Source organism: Balaenoptera acutorostrata, chromosome 15, assembly GCF_949987535.1.
Source record: "Balaenoptera acutorostrata chromosome 15, mBalAcu1.1, whole genome shotgun sequence".
Taxonomy (NCBI): Eukaryota; Metazoa; Chordata; class Mammalia; order Artiodactyla; family Balaenopteridae; genus Balaenoptera; species Balaenoptera acutorostrata.
Genome location: NC_080078.1, coordinates 75,292,127 through 75,313,570, shown reverse-complemented (window position 1 = coordinate 75,313,570; position 21,444 = coordinate 75,292,127). Strand labels below are relative to the sequence as shown.

General features: G+C 43.7%; 1 protein-coding gene across 4 annotated transcripts in view; it reads left to right on the top strand.

Moving 5' to 3' along the window:
• The window catches only part of NCOA5 (nuclear receptor coactivator 5), a 31,011-nt gene extending 10,554 nt beyond the window's left edge, over window positions 1-20,457 (top strand). Inside the window, exons 2-8 of one of the 4 annotated variants that reach the window (XM_057528614.1) lie at window positions 1,145-1,211; window positions 9,887-10,213; window positions 11,538-11,674; window positions 13,214-13,340; window positions 15,200-15,399; window positions 16,770-17,090; window positions 17,551-20,457. In XM_057528614.1, the coding sequence (XP_057384597.1) occupies window positions 1,174-1,211; window positions 9,887-10,213; window positions 11,538-11,674; window positions 13,214-13,340; window positions 15,200-15,399; window positions 16,770-17,090; window positions 17,551-18,140 (1,740 nt within the window). In that variant the 5' untranslated portion in view covers window positions 1,145-1,173 and the 3' untranslated portion in view covers window positions 18,141-20,457. Of the gene's footprint in view, window positions 1-1,144; window positions 1,212-9,886; window positions 10,214-11,537; window positions 11,675-13,213; window positions 13,341-15,199; window positions 15,400-16,769; window positions 17,114-17,550 lie in introns of those variants that run through there. The other 3 variants (XM_057528616.1, XM_028167292.2, XM_057528615.1) reach the window with 3 other exon arrangements.
• Window positions 20,458-21,444: the final 987 nt, after the last annotated feature.

The window sequence follows — 21,444 nt, the reverse complement described above, 5'->3', positions numbered from 1 at the left end:
TTAAGTTTTGTTATTACTGTGGTCTTTCACATGATAAGATTCTGGTTAGAATTTTTCAAACACATAATTACTGTTTTAAAGCACTCTATGTAAGTGCTTAATACCATTTAATGTCATTAGATACACTGTTAACTGCTTAATATGGAACAAGGGGAATAAAATTACACTGCAACAGAAAGCAGTTTTATTTCTCCATTTACTAAAGTATGAAATCTTTAATGTACTTATTTATCTTTAAGGCATATAAAAATTGTCAAGTGTTATCTTTGGGCATGGATTGGTATTTTAGATACTTCATCAGTTCTTACTTACATAATGGTGTTTTTATTATTCAGTTTTTGCAGAGCAGGTTTGTTTTGTTTTTAGCAGGGAGGCTTTAAGTGCACAAATTGGCTTTCTGTAAGTTTGTATGTTTCCACTGTTCTTTATCTGGTTGTGTATGCTAGGCTTCTGTAACGAAAACTTACGATGAGTGTTTTGTTACCTAACCTTACTATACCAAATGCCAGTCTTTATTCTTAGGTACTTATCTATGAGGGTTATAGATGTTAACATGTCATATACTTTGTTTAGAAAATAATAAATTTCTTTCCTACATCTCATCCTGGAAGATTCTATCCAGTGGAATGCAACACAAGGCAAACTAAAAGGAGGCCCTGCTTCATGGAATATTCGAAGTTTTAAGACAGTGGATTCCAGCCATTACTTCTTTATAGCATAAAATGGAACTATTTGCCTTTGCTCTTTCTTTTTTTTTTTTTTTTAATTCTCTTTCTTCCTTTCTCCTCCCTCAAAAAAGAATCTTACAGCTGGTTCTCCAAGAGTTTAGAAGACAACCTTTTCCCCTTTCAGAGGGGGCAGTTGTTAGGTTTAGGCTTGGCATAGTGTTAAAGCATTGACATAATCAGTTTTACACAAATTACGTGTTAGCTAGAAAACTGAGGGACATTCCCTACGAAGACATGACAATGTACTGCCATAACTTAATAAAAATTGCCCAAGTGACTGTGCGTCTGCTGAATGGATTTTCTTACACCATCTGGTTGTCATTGTAGTTTTTTTGTTGTTGCTTTCATTTGAAATGTGCTGATGATCTTGTTTTTATTCCATAGCATTGAACAGATGGGTTGATTATTCTTTTCAGATATTAATAAGGCAGCGGAAAGAAGAAATATGAATACGGCTCCATCAAGACCCAGCCCCACACGAAGGTAAAGTACCCTGAAGCAGTGAGTTACCTTGGGAGAGTTGGGCTCTGGGGAGTTAAGCCCAACTTCGTACATCAAGGGTCTTTTCTTCCCCCCAACAAATCAGAAACGCTCAAGCAAACAATAAGAACATGAACCTTGTGTGAAGGGCCTTGCTGCTTTTTTAAAACTTACATCAGGAGATGCAGAGGAAGCTTTGTGTTTTCCGTGACAAACCCAGCAAGTTCAGCTTGCAACATAAGTTGCAGGCGATTGGAAGAGGATAAACCTCTGTCTGTCCGCAGCTCACGTGTCAATGGGAGCCTCCACAGCAGGAGGAGTGCCCGAGGGTCGTTGGTGTGTGCTGCGCTGCACTGCAGCAGGCAGCAGAGATTCGACTCTTCATTCCAAATGGCTGCTGGTCCAGATGTTAACCCAGGTTTACAGAAAGTGCTGCTTGAGAGATTGCTACTGTGCCTGTGCTGCAGATCCCCTGTGTGCTCGCATGCTTGGGTTACCTATCGAGGGGAAATAAAAAGGGAAAAACACCCCACCTCTCAGAAGTCTCCCTTTTTCTTAGCTTTCCTGGAAATAAAAGGCATTTCCCCAGATGTTCTTCCACTGTTTACAAAAGAGGTAGTCCTGATGTGTATCCTCAAGATGTGCATTAAATTGGTCCCTTCTCTTAAAGAAGAGCCTTATTAACGTTACCATTTATACCAAAGATGAGAATATTGTATTCAAACTGTCTGGCTCCGTAAACAGCACACAAGTGGATGTAGTGTGTGCGGTTTTGTGTGGAATGCAGACATATATATCTCATATCTGGTGTCTCTTCATGGCCCAAGTGGATATTCAGTATGGGTTTTGCCTTTTCCCCTAAGTAAAACGCCAGTTTTCTGCAGTAAACTATGTACCTAAACTATATATCACAGTAAACTACATTTCATGTGATAAACTGAACACTGCTGAGTACAATGAATCCTAGTCTGTACTGGTAGCTCCACAGGTCACTTAGGGATATACCCAACTAGCTGGGCATTTACACATAACATACAGCTGTCCTGCTTTGGAACAAAAACACCTATAGTTTGTTACCTACTTATAGGAAAGAATGGCTGCTGTGTGTTTGGTGTATATGCGCCCACTTGGATGTAAGGATATTTTCTAAGCTACCAGGATTAAATTACATGTGTCTGTTCTGCAGAGTTCAAGCAGACCCTAGAGGCAAAGTAATGCTGCTGATTTTAGTAAGATTCTTTGAGCACTCTGCCTGCACAGAGGAGTTGAGTCTGACACCACAACTATAGCTACACTACAGCTGTTAGGTGGATACCCTGGTCATCCATTGGTTTCACTGCAGAAATGAGCATATACATTGGTATTCTGTTTGTTCTCTCTAACACCATAAGGAACACCTGCAGCTTGCAGGTATATACTGTATTGATTCATTTTGTGTGTATGTGTGGGTATGCTAAAGAACATAAACGAATCCTGTAGAACTTCAGCAAATCCATATAATGTCTGCTTCCGTTGTGCTGCATCTAACCATGCTGCAGATGTTGGGCAGTCCCTTCTGTGTTGCTCCTTGTTGCCCCAATAAGCATGGAATACAGGTGGCTAAGAGTTTGCATCTATTGGTCAGAAATACGGGGCTCCACTGGAAGTTGTGGTTGCTAAATGACTTGAAAGGAGATACGGTGTACATATAATTTCTAAGGAGCTCTAATGTGTGTGTTTCTGAAGTAGGTAGCTTACCAGGAGTGTGGAGTTGGTCACTATAAAACTCCACTAGTAAAATCCTCCTCCTCTCTGTTGTCCCCATGATGCTTATGATCTCTAGGTAATGTTGATGTGTTTCCACAGGCAAAAAAGGGGGGGGGGGTGCACATCGCAGAATACAGAGTAGTTCCCATTTGTGCTATGGATTGAGAAGAATATTTTATGTCATTCCATTAACAATATACCTAACCAGATGCTTTTAACATTTCCAGTTGATTGTAGGTATTCAACCTACATTGGCAATGTAGGGGAAATAACCAACTCACCTGGTTGGAATCCAATATAGCCATTGCCAGGGCAATTTATATTTTAAATTGCATTAAATTTAAAAGATTAATTTCATCCCAACCTAAAATGCTACTCCATAATTTCATCTGTAATAGAAGAAATATTTTTATGCTTTTTTTCTTCTTTTAATACCCCCCCCCAGGAAAAACATACAAACAACATTGGAGGGGGCCTTTTAAAATGTTCTCCTTACCAGATTTACAACTATAAATACACGTTACTTTTATATACCTTTTAATATATCATCTTCCTCAGAAATAAGTTCTAAAATGAGGTTGTTTGGGATGTGGATAGGGCTGTGGCTTCCCGCTTTATTTACAATCAATAGGAGGGACAGCTAGGCTAATTCAAATTCCGTTAAGAATCAGTCTTCCTTGGTGATAGTCCCTAACTGGATTCCTCAACATGTTGTTTACCATGATTAAGTTTCATATAGTCATGCTTAGTAAGGTTCGGGGAAGAGGATGTTCACATCTAGTAAAATCTTTTCTGGGCCCCATCTAAAAATCTAAGCAGAGTCCCAGGTTTCTTTACATTTAATAAAAATAAAAATTTTCAAACCTTAAAGCCAGATAAATTGAACATTGTATTCAGAATAGAATACTAACATTTTGATCATTGCCCTGATCACGTATTATCTCTTAAGATATACCAATAGGGTAGAAATAAAATACAGTAAGTAGGCAAGGTGTGTGGTTAGTCTGGAAGGGGCTAATCATTTCTCTGAGGGTGAACACTGGATAGCACTGTCTTTTTGGGTGCGTGCTTCCAGTCAGAACCTTGAGATAATTCCAAGTGAAGCAGTATGTTGACAACAATCCAACTGCCTTCATTTGGCAACCCTAATCATTTTATATGCCCCCAGGCATAAGGAAATGCATTATTCACAGGAAAAAAACCCACTACCTATAGCAAACATTTCCCTTAAGTTGTAACTCTGTGTCTTCAGTGTTGCTACTTTTAATAAGAGAATTGTTTTTAAGCATGTTGGCAGGACTTTTGTAACATCTTGTTTTGCTGGACTTTAACCTTGAGTGTCAAAACACCTCAGTATCTTTGGGAATTTTCACAGGATTATCACCTCTTCAAATGTCTCTGTAAGCCACGGTTTTGCTGGCTTTGCTCTCCGTTCAGTAATATGCCTCCCTGATGACTCCAGCTGTCAGAATGTGGTTCTGACAATATTGGCCCAGCCAAGCACAAAATTCTGCATCAGGGATCCTTGCTCTGGATTAGATTTCAGCCTGAATTCTCATCATTTAATCCTTGGACCACTTCACTGGACTCCATTGTATGCATTGAGTACATTGCATAGTTACCATGCAGCTTGTCTAGCATTGGTGCTAGGCATCAGTCCTTACCTTCCTCAGAGACTGGACCATGATTCTAGTCGTACCTCAGTTCTCAGTTTTCATCTTCAGCTCAACACTTCGTCAATCCAGTTCTGGAATATATCCTTATGCAGACGTGGCCTCCAAGTGAGACTCTGCATTTCCTAAACCTTCCTACATGACCTGAAAAAAAGCAAATAGAATTAACTTGTCTACATCAAGAACTCTGCAGAGAATTTCCCTATGTATTCGTGAAGGATGTTAGGCCTGGTGCCTCTTTGGTGAAAATCGTCAAGGATTGGTTCATCAAAAATAACCTAGACATCATCAACTATATTTCAGTTCTTTAAAAAAGAAAAGAAATAACCTAACTGTAGACAAGTTTCTTATGTAGCCCGAGGTGATTTCTGTGTATCCACAGTGTTAATTCCTTTGATAACTGCTTGCTCCTTGGGTATGAGACAGCCCTAGCTCTAGGTGGGCTTCACAGTTACAGATTGCAGGCTGTGATTACCTCTGCACTAACACTTAAAGAAGAGCCGTCAGTTCTCAGCAAGTGCTGCCTCTCTCTACCAACAGAAGAGTCGTATTTGTGTTTGAGAAAATCATCAGTGTGCTTCCTAGGGAGAAGCATGGGCACTTATAAAATTTGGATTTGTAATGTGTGATATCTCATTGCACCCCATTATCCTACCTGCACCTAATGGCAAAATTCTGTACAAGTCTGTCGTCTCTGTTTCTAACAGCATGGAGCGCATGGTGGGGGATCAACATCACACAGCAGCCGGCCATTTAGAGAATGGTATTTGTGGACAGTATCTGTGACAGAACAGAAGTACGAAGAGCTGATGAAGGATTTTTTTTCAGGAGCAAAAAAAAAAAAAAAGGCTGGCCTCCCAAGGAAAATATTACTGTGAACAGAAAGAAAAAAAGGAGATGCCAACAAAGAATAGGACAGAGGCCTTCCTCCCTATCCTTCTGTACAGCCAAGGCCAAAGAACACCATCCTGGGCTTGAGGTCTCAGTCTCTAGACAAAGAGAAGCTCAAAGTCCATCAGTTGTCCAAGATAATCATCTTATCAGTAAGCTGTCAAATGCCTAGTGCTCTGCATACCCCTGTTGTCCCCAGGAAGAGAAGCACTTCTACCAGAAGCACCTCACTTGCCATGGTTTTTCCCTTCACCCATCCCTCCTTACCTCTCAGATGTTTCCAAATGGTGTGACTTTATTTCTCTCAAGGCAAAGAGTATTTGGCCTTTTCCCCCCTCCTGCTGAATAGCTGAGGAATTTGCAACAGAATTTTAGTGGTTTTTATCATTTGCCTTCAGTTTGTGGACTCTGGTTCTGAAATTTCTTTAACTACTATTCAGTTTCTTTTTAGCCTCTAGTGACCTGGTACCTGAGGGTACAATGCATTGGTCTCCAGTTAAACACCTGTGGTACCGTGGGATGATATAGTGAACTGTATTCTCCAGAAACTTACTTCTAACCCACTTGTTATCTGAGGTCAAGCATCTCATTCAGCAGGCTTCATCCTTGCGGCACTCTAAATCCTGCACACTGTACCACCTTTTTGTTATCCGGTTCTTGCTTTGAGAAAGATGTTGGGGCCAGAAGCAGGAGCCCTTTTGTTCTGGGGAGTTCTTTGTTTGGGTTCTAAAGTGACCTTAAAGGGTTTTTTGTTTTTGTCTCCAGAAGAGCAGCAGTCTGCCATACTGCTCATCTTTTGGAGAAAGGAAAAAAAGCTTTGCCTTTTCATTTTAGAGAATTACTATACTCTCTGTCCCTGCTTCTACCACTCCTTTGGTTCTTCCCCATGTGAATATCGTCTCTTCTACATTTTTACCCAGAAGGTAATTGAGGGGAAATTTGTAGTTTTGTTGCACACAGACTTTAGATTCATTGAGGGGGGGAGAGTGCTTGCCTTCTCAAACTGGAAGCACGAACCCAGATTTTGGGAATCTAGGGTGCTATGGTCAACCTCCAGGGATAAACTCTTGACAGGTGAGTAAGGTATTTCAGTGGATTCAAAAGAATGAGCACCAAATATGGCATTTATAATTATCCTAAGTCTGTGAAAAACATGCTCTGACGTGGTGTTCTTGTCCCTGTCCCCAGCCCTGTTTTCACCAGCCCACAGCTTTGTGTGTGGTCTGTGGTCTGTCAGGTTCATGATCTCTTTCAGCCTTGATTGCCAGAGAACACTTGAAATCTGATTCCACCTCTAATAACTGTTTCTAACTGCTCCCCAAGGCAGGTTTATCTGCCGATCATTAATCCAGAAATACTTTACAGTTATTCCTTCCCATTAGATCCTGGGGATTTGCCCACATTATACACTAGATCAGATGTTACACATGTTAGGCGGATTTATGTGACATAATAAAAGTTGAAGTAAGAATCTTGGTTAGTCTGCACTTTATTTTAATAGGAAAAATGTTTAGCTGTCCTCATTTAAATTCTCTAGTCTCCCATATGTTTGCTCCCACAAATCAGGAGTACTTGTGAGCCTTAAAACATATGACAAGGACTTTTCATAGAAGCAGAATTGGCATTTAAATTGTTTTTGCTGTGACCATGTGGATGAAGTGAAATTGAGGTTTTCTTCCAAGCTGAGGGCATCATGATGAATGCCCATATGTGTAGTCATGGTAGATGACAAAACTATAAAGAAAACATGATGCCTGCTCTTGAGAGGCTTACATTTTAGTTGAACAATTCAATTCATTAAACATTTACTGAACTCTTTTCTGTGTCCTACGGATACAAAGCATTCGGAAGAGCTTACTGTTTGGTAGGGAAGCCATGTAAACAAATAACTACAGAACAGTATGATAAGTGCAGCAGTAGAAATAATGTGTGCAGAGCAAGACTCATTTAACATATTCATGGAGCATCTGCTACATGCCAGACAATATAAATGTATGCGGTGGCTTTATCATGGAGAGTGAAACTGACAGTGCTTGTCCTCATGGACTTACAGTCTAAGGGCAAACAGACATTACACAGGTAAATTGATATGTGACGTCAAATTGTGATAAATGAGTGAAAACAAAGTGCTGTGAGAGAGAGTGGCCAGGATTTAGGGACAGAAGATAAACTTTTAAACTAACAGAATCAGGGAGTAAGGGATACTTCAGCCTGAGACCTGGAAAATGAGTATGGATTCGTTCCTGCTACTCAAGTAGAGGCATCAGGAAAAACCTTGACTAGTTACAGCTGAAAGGTCAATATGGTAAGAAAGTGGTGAACTAGGGAGAAGGTGAGACTAGGTTGGAGAAGACAGGAGCCAAGGCCAGGGAGAATCTTACTAACTTCAGTAGAGATTTTAGACTGAATTTGAAATACTGTGGGAAACCAGTGAAGGGTTTTATGTATGTAAAAGATCACTTCAGAGTAATCTGGAGAAACATTGGGAAACAGGCAAGAGGAGAGGTGAGGAGACTACTTTAGAAGGCTATTGTTGTGGTTTTGGGGAGAGATGGTTTGGGGTTGGCCTTCAGTGGTACCTTATAGAGGTAAAGAAACGGGCAGAATGGATATCAATTTCAGAGAAAGAGTTAACAGAATTTGGAAATGTGATTGGAAGAGTGGATGTGACTTTAAGGAAAGGATGACATCCAGTTTCGTGGCTTGAGCAACTGAGTAGGTAGATGAGATGGAAAAGAATGGAGGAGGAGCATATTTGTTGGAAAAGATCAAGAGTTCAGGGCAGGTTTTACGGAGGAGGTAATCCTTAAAGTGGGTCACACAAGAAGACGTTGTAAAAAGGTAAACCAGATCAAGATGAGTAATAGAAATAGTAAGTGCTCTAAGAGTTAGCAGGAGGAGAGATCAGCGGTTACTAGAGATTAGAGATTTCTTGGAAGACATGGGACATGAACTTGCCTTTGAGGATTGGGTGATACCTGAGTTAGTGCAGGAAGAACATTCCATGTTGAAAAGCCGTATGAACAGAAATACTGAGATGCATAGCGTGAGTTGAGTCATAAGAACAGCTTAAGTAGAACTAAGGAGGTTGGATCAGGAAATGGGGGAGAAATAATAAATGCGAAGGGGCCAGATCTGTTAGGGAAGAGTGCCCAGAAACGTGATAGCCAAGCTGCAGCTGGTAACAGGTGGAAATTCAGATGGTTAATCTGGTATTTGCTGAATGAATTGAAATCCGGAAGATTGGGTTTTGGTTTTGTTTTTTGGAAACTCTTGGTGGTGCCAGCATAAAAATAAGAGTTTGGATTGAACTTAGAAATCCAATGAGAATGAACAAGAAAAACAGGATTCAAGTGACTTAATGGAGATAGAGAAGAAAAATCAGTTAGCTTTCAAGAACTTAAACCATGGTAAATGGGAAGATGATTTTAGGCAGAAATGAAAAAGTCAGTCTGGGCCTGATTGGGTTGAATAAGAAGTTTAATTTTAGATATGTTGGGGATGAGTTTCCAGTTGGGTGGAATGTCTCATGAAGAATATTGAAGCAGATCAGGCCAAACATACCTGTGACTTCAAACACTTTTTTTTTCTTGTTTTTGTTTTTTTTTAAACAAACAAAAAACACCTTGGCAAAAAGGAACCAGGTTCTACATAAACCTCAGACTGAGAGAGACCACTTCTCAATAAGTATGTTAAGAAGGTAGAGAAACTGAGTGTTCCTGTACCTGACTGTATGTCGCATATTGTACTTCTTTCTTTTTTCCCCTTAATTTGATTAATCCTGCTAGATGTTTTAAGTGACGTTTTCTGTACTTTAAGGACAACACCTTTGATCACCGTTACTTTGTATGAGATGGTGCCATTTGCTCATTTTTTCTTCATGAGTCTTGCCCCTTATTATCACACACACACACACACACACACACACACACGCACACACCCCACCCCACCCCGCAACATTCCGCCTCTTTTTAAAGTCTCTTTCGAACAAGTCTGATGGGAGGAAATAGGTTCTGGGGGAAGACACTTTCACTTTGAAAACCTGTTGAGATAGAGATGATAGTTTGACATGTATACAGAATACTGAATTACCCCCTGAAGCCTGATAAACACTATGATCCCAGTCAGAACCTTTGACTCTGGATCATACATTCTTCCCTCAATATCCTAATCTTTTGAGATTCTAGAACCTACTAGTCTTTATTTGCTGACCAGATGGTAACTATCCTTAAAATTTTAATCATGTTCTCACTGACTGCCGTATTTTAGAGAAAAATGCTTGGAGGGTGGGGGCTTCCTCCAATAAAGAGCTGAAAGGTTGGCTCCTTCAATTTCTTTGTCTTAGCATCTTCTTGCTGCCTCCCACAGGGATCCATATGGCTTTGGAGACAGCCGAGATACAAGACGCGATCGATCCCCCATTCGAGGAAGTCCAAGAAGAGAGCCCAGGGATGGCAGAAATGGCCGGGACGCTCGAGATAACAGAGACATGCGAGACCCCCGAGATTTGCGGGACCACAGAGAGAGCAGAGACATTCGGGATCACAGAGACAGCAGAAGTATGCGTGATGCTCGGGACATGAGGGATCCTAGAGACTTTCGTGACCTAAGAGACTCTAGGGATTTTCGAGATCACCGGGACCCCATGTACGACAGATACAGAGATATGAGAGACTCACGAGATCCCATGTACAGGTACCTGTACAGCTGTTCTGGTTGGTTTTTTTGTAATAGTCTTTTTTATGTGTATTCTGCTGAACTAATGGAAAGCTCTGTATAGCAGTGACTTTATCAGCCCTATATTTCCAATGTCTATCAAAAGGTAGATGTGCTGCTTAATAAATATTTGGTGAATGTGTGAATGATGATGAACTGTGCTTAGTGAATGAATCTGGGTCTCTCCCTGTGGCCTCTGAAAGGCAACATCGTGCAAATGGAAAAAAAGATGGAGTACAAATTGTTTTGGCCATGCAAAACCGCAGGGAAGGTGCACAAATGGCCAATAAATACGTGAAAAGATGCTTGACATCCTTAGTTATCAGAGAAATGCAAATTAAAGCCACAATGAGATACCACTTCATACCTACGAGGATGGCTATAATAATTTATTTTAAAAAAAAGTGTTGGCGAGGTGTGGAGAAACTGGAATCCTCATACATTGCTGGTGGGAATGTAAAGTAGTATGGCCACTGTGAAAAAGTTTGGCGGTTCCTCAAAAAGTTAAATATAGTAGAATTAATGATCCGTCAGTTCCACTCCTGAATATATATCCAAAAGAATTGAAAAGAGGAACTCACACAGATGAATGTGAATGTACATAGCAACACTATTCACAGTAGCCAGAAGGTAGACACAATTCAAATGTCCATCAATAGATGGATAAAAAAATGTAATATATCCATAAAACAATATTATTCAGCCATAAAAAGAAAGGTAATTCTGACACCTGCTACAACCTTGATGGTCCTTGAAAACATTATGCTATGTGAAATAAGCCAGACAGACACAAAAGACAAATACATGTTTTCACTTATATGAAGTATTTAGAAAAGGCAAATTCATAGAGACAAAGTAACAGCAAAGGGGGTTGAGTTTCTGTTCAGGGTGGTGAAAAAATATTTATGTGGATTTTTTTGATTTTTTTGTTTTGGTTTTTAACCACAATTTTTCAAAAGCACAGGGAAGGAGGCTTGGGGTGGGGGCATGGAATGGTTCCTCAAAACTAATATCAATAATTACTACCAGTTATTTTGTATTTACTTTAGGCCAGGGAGCTCACTTTATGCTGAGAGCTTTCTGTACATCCTCCCAGTCATTTTGGAAGGTAGGTTAACTCAGTCCCAGCCACAGAGCTGATAAGCAGTGAGTCCCAGATACTAATTTCGTTTGTCTTATCCCAAAGTCCTGTGCCTTACTGTGCTTTACTTCCTCACAGACAACTGGGTCTTGAAGAATTCTCTGTATTTGATGTTTGCAGGATAAGACTTTTAACTTTGCGCACATTTCTTTAACTTTTCAGGAGAGAAGGCTCTTACGACCGATACCTGCGAATGGATGACTATTGCAGGAGGAAGGATGACTCTTACTTTGACCGTTACAGAGATAGCTTTGATGGACGAGGCCCTCCAGGCCCAGAAAGTCAGTCTCGTGCAAAAGGTAAAGTAGCAGAAACAGCACTTAGCACTGGTAGGACACTTTACAAAAGAAAGAGGAAGCTAATAACCAACTGGAAAGGGGCTAATGACTTGGCTAAGCAATTCACAGAAAGAAGAAATACAAATACCCTCTTCATGTGTAGAGAACATTCAGCTTGAAAATCATTTTTAAAATGCGAAGTAGTACCCTCATCTGGTTTAGTCATCTAACAAGAAGAAATAAGTACGAAATTCCAGCAGTAAGAAAAGAAATGAACAAAAGATGGGAGCAGAAGAGGTCGTTTGCTTTTTTTTTTGCTCATTGACCAAGTAACTAAAACTGTTTGCATTACCTATGTAGTATGTGGGGTTTTTTGTTTTATTTATAATTTTTACCTAACAGCATTTACTTTTTAGGTAAAGACAAACATGTTTTTTATTGATAAAAGCCTTGATTTTCTCAATACATTCAATACATCTTTAAAGATTTTTAGATTGTTTTACACCTGGTCAAGTTAAGAACCTCTTTTCTATCTTTCTTTCTTCCTTCCTTCCTTCCTTCCTTCCCTTCCTTCCCTCCCTTCCCTTCCTTCCCTTCTTTCTTTTTTTCTTTATTTTTGGCTGCGTTGGGTCTTCGTTGCTGCTCTCGGGCTTTCTCTAGTTGCGGCGAGCAGGGGTCACTCTTCATTGCGGTGCGTGGGCTTCTCACTGCGGTGGCTTCTCGTTGCAGAGCACGGGCTCCAGGCGTGTGGGCCCCAGCAGTTGTGGCATGTGGGCTAGTAGTTGTGGCTCATGGGCTCTAGAGCGCAGACTCAGTAGTTTTGGCGCACGGGCTTAGTTGCTCCACGGCATGTGGGATCCTCCTGAACCAGGGCCCGAACCCGCATCCCCTGCATTGGCAGGCGGACTCTTAACCACTGTGCCACCAGGGAAGCCCAAGAACCTCATTTTTAATTTGTTAAGAAACTTACACTTTACTGCCTGATTTTGTTTGTTTGTTTGGGGGGGTGTTTCATGTTTGTTTACTGCCTGGTTTTTTTTTTAACAAATTACAATTACCTGTCAATAGGGGACTTAAATAGTTGTCCCAAAAATGAAAATTAGAATAATAATGAAATACCATCTTTTACCTATCAAGTTGGGAGGAGGTTTTTTTGGTTTGGTTTTTGTTTTGTTTTCTTTTTAATGACAATACTCAATGTTGACTAAGATGTGGAGAAATAGCACTAGGTGCTCCACCCCTGTGAAAGGATAAATTAGTCACAGCCTTTCTAGAGGGCATTTTGGCAGCATGTATGAGATTAAAACAACCATGCCATTTAATCCAATCATTCCATTTCAGTGAATTTATAATAGTAAAAAACAATAATAAGGGTTATTTTTAGGAGGTAGTCTAGAGGATTAATTCAGAGAAAGTGTGTGGGTGGGTGGGTGGGTGGGTGTGTGTGTGTGTGTTATGACCTTTGCCTACAAGTAGTTCAGGATTGAAAATAAGGCCTGTGACTTATTTTTATAGAAAGGCACGGTCCGTGTTTCAGTTTTCTCTGGTGTCATCCTGCAGAGCGTTTGAAACGTGAGGAACGGCGTAGAGAAGAGCTTTATCGTCAGTATTTTGAGGAAATCCAGAGACGCTTTGATGCTGAGAGGCCTGTTGATTGTTCTGTGATTGTGGTCAACAAGCAGACTAAGTAAGAACCCTTTGGATATTTTTCCTGAGTGAGGAGAAGGATCAGAAGAGAAATTCAGGCTCGTTGGCAGCTGTACCCACTTAACTTGGGCTGTGTACTCTGGCATTGTTATACTGTGTTAACCAGGGTTCTTTCACTTGTAGGTGACAGAAGACCCATTGCAAACTGGCTTAGGCCCAAAGGGAAATTTTTAGTTTGCTTGACTGGGAAGTTCAGGCATGGCCACATACAGGGTCACACTGTCGTAAAGACTTAGTCTCTCTATTGCCTTCACTCTCAGACAAGCTTTCTACTCAAAAAGGCAGAACAGCACTGGCTCTAGACATGTATCTTCTTAGCTTAGCAAACCAGTGGAAAGAGAGCTGCTCTTTCCCATTGCTTCCGCCTGAAGTCCTGGAATTGTTTCTCATTGGATTGCCCAGGCTTACTTTCCCATCCCTGAACTATCACTTTGACCAGCAGTGCTGGGATGCTCTGATTGGCCAGGGCTAGGTCATGTGCCCACCCCTAGAGCTAAAAGTGGGATTAGCCCTGTGGAACCATGTGTACTGAGTGGGAAAGGGGTGTCTTCCCAAGGAAAATCAAAGAGGGGACTATATGCTGGTCAGGCAAAGCAATAAATGTCCCCTTTGTGAGACAACACCAAATCCCCAGTACTTTGGAAGGCATACGTCTCTGCATTTGTCAGCCAAGAGCCAGGCTTTCTTTGTGAAGTGCCGTGGCCTTGCAGAGCTGTTAGGTGACCATGCTAGCCAAGCCAGAGTTCATAGCAGTATTTTACTCTACCTCTGTTTCACATTCTTTCCTTGAAGTAGCAGAGCAGAGGTGTAGAAGGGAGTTTATAGCAGCTTGCAAGTTTGAGAGTAGCTATGTTCCCTTTCCCCAAGTGGTTAGTAAATAACTTCATGTATTTTCTAGCAGTTTGGGGTTAAAGAGCTAATTTCAAGGCAGAGACTAGGGAAATAGGTGTTGAGTCACCAAGCAGCAGGCAGCATTCACAGGCTCGGGGCTGCCTTGTTTAGAAACAGATGCTGCTTTAACTTGTAGATGGCTTTTTTTTGCCCCCCCCCTTTTGACTCATGATAATGTCATTTTCTGAGCACCTACTCCGTACTACTACATGCTAGGCACTTAAATAATTTTTTTAATCTTCACAGTAATCATGTTTCATGTGTATTCACTCATCAAATTTTTTCTATGTGTGGCAGGTGCTAGGTCCTGGAGCTGTAATGCTAATAAGCAAACACACATGGCCCCTTCCTCTTGTGGAGCTTATACCCTAGTTGGACAAATGACAGAAATAAATGTATTGGTGATGTGTCTTATAAGAAATATATCAAGGATCTGATTTAGATTGCAGAGAAAGTCAAGGAAGTGACGTATGAGCTGAGCCATATTAATCCTGTCTGACTGTTAAAGAAACTGAGGTTTGTAAGAGGTAAAGGGACTTGCTTAAAGCTTCAACTTTGCAAGTAAATGTTAGGATCCAAACCTGTCTTTCTAGCATTTAAAACCCATGCTTTTCCCACTATATTGTGCAGCCTCTACAAAGACGGACATGTGTTACAAGTCTTAGGCATCAGGATGGTGTTTAGGAATGACCATCAGACCAGAGAATCAAGAGGAGGACCTGGGTACTAAATACTGTGCTATTGGCAACTTTATGTGTGACTATTCTGAGCCAGTATAGAGAAGGAATTGGTCTAGACTCTTGGAGCCTGAAGAGGGTGCTAGGGAGACACTGGTAGAGCTAGGATTTGAAGTCTTCAAAGGAGCTCACACAGCTAGCTGAGGTGCCACAGTGTGCAGATTGGGAGTTGGTCAGGGAGTACTCACCTGGATCCTGTTTGTTTCTACAGAGATTATGCTGAATCTGTGGGGCGGAAGGTTCGAGACCTAGGCATGGTAGTGGACTTGATCTTCCTCAACACAGAGGTGTCACTGTCACAAGCCTTGGAGGATGTTAGCAGGGGAGGGTCTCCCTTTGCTATTGTCATCACCCAGCAACACCAGATTCACCGCTCCTGTACGGTCAACATCATGTTTGGAACCCCACAAGGTATGGAGGCCCAAGCGGGTCAGAATTTCAGAAGTAGTCACTAGTCCATTAATTTTTTAATGCCTTACTCAGAAGCAGCAGGTTTTAGGTAAATGTATTTCAGTTCAAATGTGGTAGGGCCCTTTTTTAAGTGCACGGCAGAGACTTGCATAGTCATTTAGTCTTCTGATATTCTCTCAGTGGATACAGTTCTGGGCCTGCTGTATATGACATTATATTTAGCACTTAGGTATATACAGTGATGTGCTGGCAAATGTTTAACAACCAGTTCTGGGGTGGGGGGGCGGTGTGGTTTATAGCATTTGCTGATTTCCATGGTGTAAATACTCCCACTGTGTTCTATATCAAGCTTCCAACATGAAGTCACTTCAGGGCCAGTTGGGAGGAGATGCACACAGTCTGCTCTCACCAGTGAGGGCCAGCTCCAGCGCAGCTCTGGCACGTACTACACTGAATGCAATAGAGTCCTTGCTTTCACCAGATTTTCTAATGAGGGACAAAGCATACAACAGGCAATTAGGATACTCTTTGTAAGTGTGCTAGAGAAGTGGGTGGAGGGGCTGTGAGAACAGGGAGGAGGCTCTGAGCTCCTGGAGGCCCAGAGCAGGTTCCTTGAAGTCCTTCCCTGAAGTAGCTTTTAGTCCTTTGCTCCCAGATTGTTGAGACTCAGCCAGCTGATTCCCTGCTCATTGCTTGCTCACACAGCACAAACCTTTCGCTTTTCCCACCACCCTGGGGCTATTTGCCCCACCAGTTTTACCCATAAGGATAGCGTGTAGAAGCCTCTCCAGTGGGTCATTTGTCTTTCTGAGGAACAGTCCTCAAGATGTGTAAAGACATTTATATCAAGTGCTGAGAAGTCTTCTCACAACCCTGTAAATCATTGTTGCCCAGGGGTGAGGAGAGGAGGTTATTTAGGGTCACAATTTGATCTTAATCCGTAACCTTTGAACTGATGAATTAAAACACCAGCTCTATCCTTAGGAGCACAGTAGAGAGCCAGGCTTTACAGAAGGGCTTTTTGGACCCCCGTGGCCTGCCTCCTGTGGTTATTCTCCACATGGTCTTTTTGAATCTGTGAGAGACTGTCATATTTCTTTGGTTTTTACTACACGTCTGTGATCTAAGAATTCCCCAAAGAACTAGCTCTGTACAAGGGTGTCTGTTCCCCACCAAAGAAATCCATTCACCTATCTCCCCAACCTTCATCCCCCTCCTCTCCCAACCTCTCCCCATCCCCATCGCAAGGCTTTTTGTCACTGAAATGGTTTTCTTGCTCATTTGAGGTTAGGAAGGGCTTGGTAGAGTCCAGTAGGTGGGCACTCAAATCTGTCATGGGAGAAAATAACTCATGTCATTCCCTCCTACAGAGCATCGCAACATGCCCCAGGCAGATGCCATGGTGCTGGTGGCCAGAAATTATGAGCGCTACAAGAATGAGTGCCGGGAGAAGGAACGCGAGGAGATTGCCAGACAGGCAGCCAAGATGGCCGATGAAGCCCTCCTCCAGGAACGAGAGCGAGGAGGCCCTGAGGAGGGAATGCGCGGGGGGCACCCTCCAGCCATCCAGAGCCTCATCAACCTGCTGGCCGACAACAGGTACCTCACTGCCGAGGAGACTGACAAGATCATCAACTACCTTCGCGAGCGGAAGGAGCGGCTGATGAGGAGCAGCACCGACTCTCTGCCTGGTGAGCTACGTGGCAGGGCCGAGGTGAAGTTCTCACTCTGCATTTCTCTAATCCCCACGCTCTGTTGGGAGGGTGGCAGGCCCAGGGCTCTTCGGGGTGGGCAGGGGCAATGAGCACATCCCTTGGGCTCTCCCGTGGGCCATCCATGCTGGTGTGATGGTAACTTAAGGTCTGGGCTCTGAATCCTGGTCCCTGTAGTTAGTGTGGTGGGTGGGCTAGTATGCTGGCTCCCTGGGAACCAAGGTGGACGCCCTTCTTTCTTTAAGTAGTTGTCTGGAGGAACGAAGTTGTTTTCCGGGAACAGCACATACCATGAAGTGGCCCCTTTGGGAAATTGATGTTATAGTCTGTGTACTATGTGATTGATGTGATCAGTGATTGTTGTTCTTCTCTGGGCTGCTACGCCTCCTGCCCATGGAGGGTACTTTTCAACCAGATACCTCCTCCTTCTGTGTTTTAGGCCAGATTTCCCGTCAACCACTTGGGGCGACCTCGGGTGCCTCACTGAAGACACAGTCAAGCTCCCAACCGCTCCAGAGCGGCCAAGTGCTCCCCTCTGCTACACCCACTCCAGCGGCACCCCCCACCTCCCAGCAAGAGCTTCAGGCCAAAATCCTCAGCCTCTTCAATAGTGGCACGGTTGCGGCCAATAGCAGCTCTGCATCCCCCTCAGTTGCTGCCGGAAACACCCAGAACCAGAATTTTTCCATAGCAGCGAACAACCAGCCTCAGCAAAGATCACAGGCCTCTGGCAATCAGCCTCCAAACATTTTGGGACAGGCAGGATCTGCTCGGAACATGGGCCCCAGGCCTGGGGCTCCTTCCCAAGGGCTCTTTGGCCAGCCTTCCACTCGCCTGGTGCCCGCCAGCAACTTGGCTAGCCAGAGGCCCGTGTCTTCCACAGGTATCAACTTTGACAATCCAAGTGTACAGAAGGCTCTGGACACTCTGATCCAGAGTGGCCCTGCTCTCTCCCACCTGGTTAGCCAGACCACAGCACAGGTGGGGCGGCCCCAGGCCCCCATGGGATCGTACCAGAGGCATTACTGAGGCTAAATCTCAACTACTCCTGGTCCCCTCTTCCTCTGGCCTCCCACCTATTGCGTTCTAAATAGAGTTATTTGGAAGATGTTCTCTGCACCTATCCAGGTCCACATCGAATGTCATAAGTTTCTACCATCTGCTCTCTCCTGCCTAAGGCTATGTTGCTTACCCCTTCCAGAGTCCGAGTTTATACTGCACTGGAGGTGTATTTTGTTGGTGGTGGGGTGGGGGTTTGGGGGGTTTTGTTTTTGTTTTTTTGTGGTTTCTTTTGGTAGAAAGTAAATATCTCTGGGGTCATGGGCAGTATAGGTGTCTGGGCTCCGTTTGTATTTCAGTTGTCTCTCTGTCAGCTGGACGTGGGGCGAGGGAGGAAGAAGCAGCTGAGCCCCAGCTGGGTGAGCTTGGGGTAGCATTTTCATGTTGAGAGCCACTGCCTTTGTTCATTCTGAGCCTACCACGGGTGTCCAGCCTCGCACAGGCCCACCAGAGCTCGAGCTCCTGCCTGCAGCTCCTGTGTAGGGTTCCAGAGCGGCAGGTTGGGCTTGGTGGGCACGGTGTCCTCTTACCCCATCCCACATAACGTGGGGTCTGCTTGAGGATTCAGAAGCCGGCTGGCTACTCAGCTACTGGAGTTGTTGAGGAGTGGCCAAGCCGGCCACTTTTCTGCCTGACCCAGGGTTGTTGGTTTTTGGTTTTCTCTTTTTTTCTTTTTGGCTTTCATTTCAATGAAAGATCTCCCGTGGACTGCACAGCTCCAGTGACCAGCAGTTTAACACAAACTGTGAATCTGGGCCCCAGCCACTCTTACCCCCTAATATTTCTGTTAGCCTCTCCCTCACCAGTGGTAGTTTCATGGAATCGGCTCTGAGAAGGCAACTCTAGACTGTGGCAGTGAACACCCATTTTTTTCAGTGATTGCTTTGAGCTTTTGGCTCAAAAATCAGGCTCTTGTTCTGTTTTCTAAGCAGCAGGAGATAGGGACCATTTTGATGTCAGACTTTCGGTAGCTGGACATGTTCTTGATACAGGAGGCTGTTCATAACTTTTGAGCCAGAGTGAAGTTACTAGAGGGAGGACTTCTGGCTGCTGCTCTACATGGAAACAAAGGAAGCTGCCCTCTCCCTAGGGATGGTGCTCATTAGAGCCTTGTGGATCAGTCTCAAGGGGCCCCTGGCAGAAGCGAGGGAGAGCAGTGACTTCACCTGAGTCCCTGCCAGTGGCTGAGTAAACAGTGGTTTCAAAAACTCAAGGTCCCCAGATGGCAGCATTTTATGTTCTGACCTGTTTGTGTTATATAGTGTTTTTTTTCCTCTTTGGAACTTTTGTGTTGTTAATAAGATGAGATGATTACTTTTTAATTAAAACGAAAAAGTGAAAGCTGTGTTGTCTTTTTTGGGTGTCACTATCCACAGGGCCTCCTTGTGAGCATTCCTTCCCCGAGTTTGAAGGCGAGGTTCCCTGACAGAGCACTGACTAGTTTCGCTGTGCCCTGAGTCTGCAGTCAGGCCTCAAAACCTCTTTTAACCCTAGCTTCTCTTCTTATGCAGCTCACCTAGTACAGCTCAGAGCAAAAGCCTGCTGGTTAATTATAATGCTGTGTAAACATCCGTGTTTGTGGCAGACTTGGACTGTGTCAGAGGCTTGTCCTCTTATTCTAGGAAAGGAAAACAGGACTTGTGAAGAGGCCATTTCTGGTCAAAGGCGAGTGGAGAGTGGGGTACTCTCCTGTTTTGATTTTGTCTCACTTGCCGCCCTCTGTCCAGCCCGTTATGCAAGGAGTTGGCAGAAGCAGAGTCACAGGTAGGAGCTCTGGAGAGCATTTAATAGAGAGCCCCATCAGGAGGCTTGGAGTGGGTGTGGTGAAGCGGCTGGCACGAGGCCTCCAGTGGGTTAGGGACCAAGATGCTGGCAGTGCGGAGGCTGACCCGGAAGTGCTCACCGTCTCGTAGGAGACGTGGTGGGTGCACTGCCCCTGCTGCCGGTGCCTTTGTCCCTCTAGGACAGGGCCCCAGAGCTATCAGTACACGAGGCAACCCACCTGGAGTGGTGGTCGGTGTTTCTGGTTAAGAGTCTAGGGGCCTCCTGGAGGGCCACCTTTTACACCCCTCTTCCCACCTACTAATTCTCCCCCCTGGAGTGTCCAAACAACACACCTCAGGCTGTGAAGGGTATAATAAAATTATTTTTATTGCATTTTGTGCAGACGGGAGTCTAAAAAATTAATACATAAAAGCTATAAAGCATTAAATGGGAGCATTCAACAATAAAGGAAAGAACCAACCCTCTCCTTTTCATATTGGCACAAAGAACACAAGATCAATACTGAGGCAGAATGCGGAATACTGAAACACACGTAAAGTTAAAGGCAGGCCTAATAATAGTAATAAATACTCTTGATTTGGTTTGCAACCTTTCCTATTTACAAGGGTTTTCAACTTCATTGCATTGCCCTGCACATAGATGGTCTAAAACAAAAGCAACACTAGTTATCACTACAAGGCTATTGAAATATTGCACTCAGAATAAAAGTCACTTGAATGGACATGAAACATCTAGCTACATGATTATAAAGCTAATTTGATGAGTGACGTGTGATAACGTTCATGACAAATATTGCACATGTAGCACAGAAAACTTGGGGTTTTGTTGTAGGATGTCTGTTTTCATCAACGGAAACTGCTCTTGCCAACCAGACAGTCTAGGCCCAGATAGTGCAACTTTGGTTCCCTAACTGATGTTAATATACCCCCTTTCCCTTCTGCCTAGCCCACCACTTCAGCCCGGGAGTGCTCAGGCCCCCAGAAGGCTAGACCCAGCTGCGTCTGGCAGAGGGAGGTTCTTTGGAGGATGAGGGTGGGGAGTGCTGGTGTCTAATACCTCTGACTTCTGATTACTACTCGGAAGAATCTATCCAGCCCCCTGATCAAATTTCAGAGGGGCCTTGGCCTAACCAGCAGACATCCAAACCTACCTCCAGCCACACCTGGCCCAGTCTAGGTGGCACCAGCTCCAACTCTGCCTTGGGCTCAAAGGAAAGGAGGTGGTGAGGTCAGGAGTACCCAGTAGCCTCAGCTCTGGGAGGTGGGCAGGATGTCTAACTAGGTGCAAAGTTCAGGGCCCTGGGGCTGAAGGTACTGTACCCAGTCCCAGAGGGCTCTGGAACGAGCATGCAGTGCCTGCCCCCCTTAGTAAGGTGCCCTGGGGGAAGGGAACCCGGCCAATGCGGTTTCCCTAAGGGTAGAGGGCACCTCCAACCGGGCTGGTGGAGCAGGAGCGCCAAGGACTGGTGTTGGAGAAGCCAAAGGCCTTG